The 6052-nt window shown below is 48.4% G+C and overlaps 1 protein-coding gene across 1 annotated transcript in view; it reads right to left on the bottom strand.

Moving 5' to 3' along the window:
• Nucleotides 1-4443, bottom strand: part of LOC109229931 (RNA-directed DNA polymerase homolog) — a 17826-nt gene extending 13383 nt beyond the window's left edge. The window contains exon 1 of the mRNA XM_019395472.1: nucleotides 3994-4443. Within this exon, the coding sequence (XP_019251017.1) occupies nucleotides 3994-4443 (450 nt within the window). The remainder of the gene's footprint in view (nucleotides 1-3993) is intronic.

The following is a 6052-nucleotide window of genomic DNA, read 5'->3' on the forward strand; positions in this document are numbered from 1 at the left end:
AAGAATACAACAAGTATCAATTTAAGACTCACGGTCATGCTCGACACCAACGTATAGATACTCGTCACCATGCCTATACGTCGTACTCAACAAGAAACAAGTAGCAAATATGACTCAACTCCTAATCCCTCAAGCTAAGGTTAGACCGAACACTTACCTCAAACTTTCACGGCCAACTCACTCCTCGATTACCGCCTTTCCTTTCGAATTCGGCTCCAAATCAATTGTATCTATACATAAATGACTTCATAACATCAAATAATGCTAAACAATTCGAATCCAATGCCTAATTATAGCTTTCCAATCATTCTTCCCAAAAACCCAAAAATCGACCCCGGGCCCGCTTGGTCAAAACACGAGGTTCGGACCAAAATCAAATCCCCCATTCACCCACGAGCCCAAATATATAATTATTTCCAGAATTCGACCCCAAAACAAGGTCTAAATTACCATTAATCAAAAAGTCCTAGTTCTACCCAAATCCCTAACTTTCTACCCTTGATTACATGTTTTAGGCCTAGGATTCTAGTGGGTGTTAATGGAAAATGAAGAAACCAAGTTAAATATTACTTATCCAAGAAGCTTTGGTGAAGAAGTGCTTCAAAAATCGCCTAGGAGCTTTGGAGAAGAAAGGGTTTATGAAATTTTATGAAAATCCCGTAATGGGTTCTGTTTTGGGACTTTAAAATAACTGGGCAAAATTGCCCTTTGCGTTCGCGATTGGTCAGGCTGGGCAGCCTTCGCGTTTGCGGACAATGGATCGCGTTCGCGGAGTAGGAACTCCTCGAGCCTATGCATTCGCGGACCAGTGGTCGCATTCGCGATGCACAAGTGGTGACCCCTCCCCCATGACCTTACGCGTTCACGTCACACAGGTCGCGTTCGCGATGAGCAATCCCCCTAGGCTCCGCGTTCGCGACTGTGGCTTCGCGTTCGCGAAGAAGAAGCTGGACACCTGGGATCTTTGCCTTACGCGTTCGCGAGGGATACCACGCGAACGCGAAGGGTAAAATCCCTGGGCACTGACTGCAGAAAATCTGCAACTTTTCTTAAACTCAAAACTTCTCGAAACACATCCGAAACACACCCGAGCCCTCGGGGCTCCTAACCAAACACATGTACTAACTCAACCACATCATACGAACTTATCCGTGCAATCAAATCGCCAAAATAACATCATTATCATCAATTAAACCTCAAAACCAAAGCATTTTTCTCAAACTTCTTAAAACATCAACTTTAGCAATTCAAGTCCGAATCACGTCAAACGACGTCAGTTTTTCACCAAATTTTACAGAAACATCTTAAATCATATATAAGACCTGTACCGGGCACCGGAATCAAAATACGGGCCCGGTACCAACACGTTCTAATAAAATTTCATTTCAATTTTCCTTAACAATTTCAGAAAAACAATTTCCTTTAAAAATTCATTTCTCGGGCTCGGGACCTCGGAATTTGATTCCGGGCATACGCCCGAGTCCCATATTTTCCTACGGACCCTCCGGGACCGTCAAATCACGGGTTCGGGTCCGTTTACCTAAAATGTTGACCGAAGTCAAATTAACTCATTTTATAACCAAATTTTATCATTTTTCATAGATTTTCATATTTAAGCTTTCCAGCTATGCGCTCGGACTGTGCACGCAAAACGAGGTGACTCTAAATGAGGTTTTCAAGGCCTCGGAGTCACAGAATTTAATTTAAAACATGTGATGACCGTTTGGGTCATCACATTCTCTACCTCTAAAAGAACCGTTCGCCTCGAACGGACATAAGAAGGAAGTACCTGAGTCGGGAAAAAGACGAGGATAACGGCTCCACATATCGGACTCGGACTCCCAGGCCGATGCATCAGGAGGCTGACCTCTCCACTGAACACGAACAGAAGGAAAACTCTTCGACCTCAACTGACGAACCTGCCGGTCTAGAATAGCCACCGGCTCCTCCTCATAAGACAAGTCCTTGTCCAACTGGACAGTGCTGAAATCTAACACGTGGGCTGGATCGCCGTGATACCTCCGAAGCATGGACACATGAAACACTGGATGCACGGCTGATAAGCTCGGCGGCAATGCAAGTCTATAAGCCACCTCTCCCACTCTATCAAGAATCTCAAAAGGACCAATGAACCTAGGGCTAAGCTTGCCCTTCTTCCCAAATCTCATCACGCCCTTCATAGGCGACACTCGGAGCAATACCCGCTCACCAACCATAAAAGCCACATCTCGAACCTTGCGGTCTGCATAGCTCTTTTTCCTGGACTGAGCTGAACGAAGCCTATCCTGAATGATCCTGACCTTGTCCAAGGCCTCCTGAACCAGATCCGTACCCAACAACCGAGCCTCTCCCGGCTCAAACCATCCAACCGGAGACCGACACCGCCTACCATATAAAGCCTCATAAGGAGCCATCTGGATGCTCGACTGGTAGCTGTTGTTGTAGGCAAACTCTGCTAAAGGCAAAAACTGATCCCACGAACCTCCAAAGTCAATAACACAAGCTCGGAGCATATCCTCCAAAATCTGAATAGTCCGCTCGGACTGACCGTCCGTCTAGGGATGAAATGCTGTGCTCAACTCAACCCGTGTGCCCAACTCTCGCTGAACTGCTCTCCAGAAACGCGGTAAACTGCGTACCCCGGTCCGAAATGATAGATACGGGCACACCATGAAGGCGAACAATCTCCCGAATATAGATCTCAGCTAACCTCTCAGAAGAATAGGAGACTGCCACAGGAATGAAATGCGCTGACTTGGTCAGCCTATCAACAATGACCCATACTGCGTCGAACTTCTTCCGAGTCAGCGGAAGTCCAGTAACAAAGTCCATAGTGATCCGCTCCCACTTCCACTCGGGAAGCTCAATCCTCTGAAATAAACCACCAGGCCTCTGATGCTCGTACTTAACCTGCTGACAATTCAAACAACGAGCCACATATGCTACGATATCCTTCTTCATTCTACGCCACCAATAATGCTGCCGCAAATCCTGATACATCTTCGCGGCGCCCGGATGAATAGAGTACCGGGAGCTATGGGCCTCCTCCAAAATCAACTCTCGGAGCCCATCCACATTAGGCACACATACTCGACCCTGCAATCTCAAAACTCCATCATCATCTAAGGTAACCTGCCTGGCACCTCTGCGCTGCACCGTGTCTCTAAGGACACACAAATGGGGATCATCATACTGCCGATCACGGATACGCTCCAATAATGAAGAACGAGCGACCGTGCAAGCTAACACACGACTGGGCTCAGAAACATCCAGTCTCACGAACTGATTGGCCAAAGCCTGAACATCCAAAGCAAGCGGCCTCTCACCGACCGGAATATAAGCAAGACTGTCCATACTGGCTGACTTCCTACTCAAAGCATCGGCCACCACATTGGCCTTTCTCGGATGATATAAAATGGTGATATCATAATCCTTCAACAACTCCAACCACCTCCTCTGCCTCAAATTCAACTCCTTTTGCTTGAACAAGTACTGAAGACTCTTGTGATCCGTGAACACCTCACATGCCACGCCATACAGATAATGCCTCCAAATCTTCAATGCGTGAGCTATGACTGCCAACTCCAAATCATGAACCGGATAGTTCTTCTCATGAACCTTCAACTGCCTCGAAGCATAGGCAATGACTTTGCCATCCTGCATCAATACTGCTCCAAGCCCAACACGGGAAGCATCACAATAGACTGTATAAGGCCCTGAACCTGTGGGCAAAACTAACACCGGTGCCGTAGTTAGAGCTGTCTTGAGCTTCTGAAAGCTCGCCTTACACTCATCCGACCATCTGAACTGGGCACCCTTCTGGGTCAATCTGGTCATCGGGGCTGTAATAGATGAAAACCCCTCCACGAACTGCCGATAATAGCCTGCCAACCCCAAGAAACTCTGAATCTCTGTAGCTAATGCTGGTCTATGCCAGTTCTTGACTGCCTCAATCTTCTTTGGGTCCACCTGAATACCCTCTGCTGATACAACATGACCCAGAAATGCAATCGAACTCAACCAGAATTCACACTTCGAGAACTTAGCATATAACCGACTATCCCTCAGAGTCTGAAGAACCAATCTAAGGTGCTGCTCGTGCTCCTCCTGGCTGCGGGAATATATCAATATATCATCAATGAAGACTATCACGAACGAGTCCAAATAAGGCCTGAACACTCGGTTCATCAAGTCCATGAAAGCTGCTGGGGCATTTGTCAACCCGAATGACATAACCAAGAACTCATAATGCCCGTACCGAGTGCGGAAAGATGTCTTAGGGACATCGGATGCCCTAATCCTCAACTGATGGTAGCCAGATCGCAAGTCAATCTTGGAAAATACCCTGGCACCCTGAAGCTGGTCGAACAAATCATCAATCCTCGGCAGCGGATACTTATTCTTGATTGTAACCTTGTTCAATTGCCGGTAATCAATACACATTCTCATTGACCCATCCTTCTTCTTGACAAATAACACCGGCGCACCCCAAGGCGAAACACTGGGCCTAATGAAACCCTTCTCAAGCAAATCCTGCAACTGTTCCTTTAACTCCTTCAACTCCGGCGGGGCCATACGATATGGCGGGATAGAAATGGGCTGAGTGCCCGGAATCAGATCAATGCAGAAGTCAATATCCCTGTCGGGTGGCATACCCGGCAGGCCTGAAGGGAAAACATTAAGAAACTCACAATCAACGGGCACAGAATCAATAGAGGGAACCTCAACACTAGAATCACGAACATAGGCTAAATAGGCCAAACACCCCTTCTCGACCATGCGCCGAGCCTTCACATACGATATAACACTGCGGGTAGAATGACCAGGAGTCCCTCTCCACTCTAAACGAGGCATACCCGGTAAAGCTAAGGTCACAGTCTTGGCATGACTAGAAGCAACAAATCTATGCGAGTCTCAAGACCCCCAATCACCACAACACAAGAACGATGAACTCGATCTACCACGATAGAATCACCCACCGGTGAGACACATAAACAGGAATACCCAATGCATCACTAGGCATGACCAAATACGGGGCAAAATAAGATGACACATACGAATACGTAGACCCCAGATCAAACAACACTGAAGCATCCCTATCACAAACCAGAACCGTACCTGTAATAACCGCATCTGAAGCCTCTGCCTCGGGTCTGGCCTGAAGAGCATAACATCGGGGCTGGGCCCCACCACTCTGATCTACCTCTCTGGGACGGCCTGCTGCTGGCTGGCCTCCACCTCTAGCGGTCTGGGCTCCACCTCTAAATCCTCTACCTCCCCCTCTAGCACCTCTACCCCCGCCTCTAGCTGGATGGGCGGCCTGTGGAACATCTGGTGCCTGAATCATAGCATGGGGACCCTGCTCCTACGACTGAGTACCCACCAACCTCGGACAAGCCCTCCGGATATGACCATACTCACCACACTCATAACATCCACCTGAATACTGCGGCTGAGGAAACTGAGACTGACCCTGGCGGCCTGAATGACCACCCCGAAAGCTTTATAGCGGCGGTGCACTGATAGGAGCTGGTGGTGCATTGTAGGTCTGCTGATCAGAATACTGCCCGCGAGAACCACGGCCACCTGAAGCGCCGTGAGAAACCTGGAGAGCCGACTGAAAAGGCCTGGGAGGATAGCCTCTACCATATGAATCTCTACCTCCAGACGAGGTACCACTGAATCTGCCTGAATGACAGGGCCTCTTGTTTGCCCCGTGACCACCCCCCTGTGATAGTACCATCTCAATCCTCCGGGCCACATTTGCCGTCTGCTGAAAAGTGATATCACTCCCAGCCTCCCTAGCCATCTGAAGACGAATCGGCTGGATAAGGTCGTCAATAAACCTCCTAACCCTCTCTCTCTCTCGGTAGGGAGTATAACCAGAGCATGGCGAGCTAAGACAATGAACCTGGTCTCATACTGGGTGACCGTCATGGAACCCTGCTAGAGGCGCTCAAACTGCCTCCGATAGGCCTCTCTCTGAGTAATAGGGAGAAACTTCTCCAGAAATAGCTGTGTGAACTGCTCCCATGTCAAAGCTGGTGATCCT

This window comes from Nicotiana attenuata, chromosome 7, assembly GCF_001879085.1.
Source record: "Nicotiana attenuata strain UT chromosome 7, NIATTr2, whole genome shotgun sequence".
NCBI lineage: Eukaryota > Viridiplantae > Streptophyta > Magnoliopsida > Solanales > Solanaceae > Nicotiana > Nicotiana attenuata.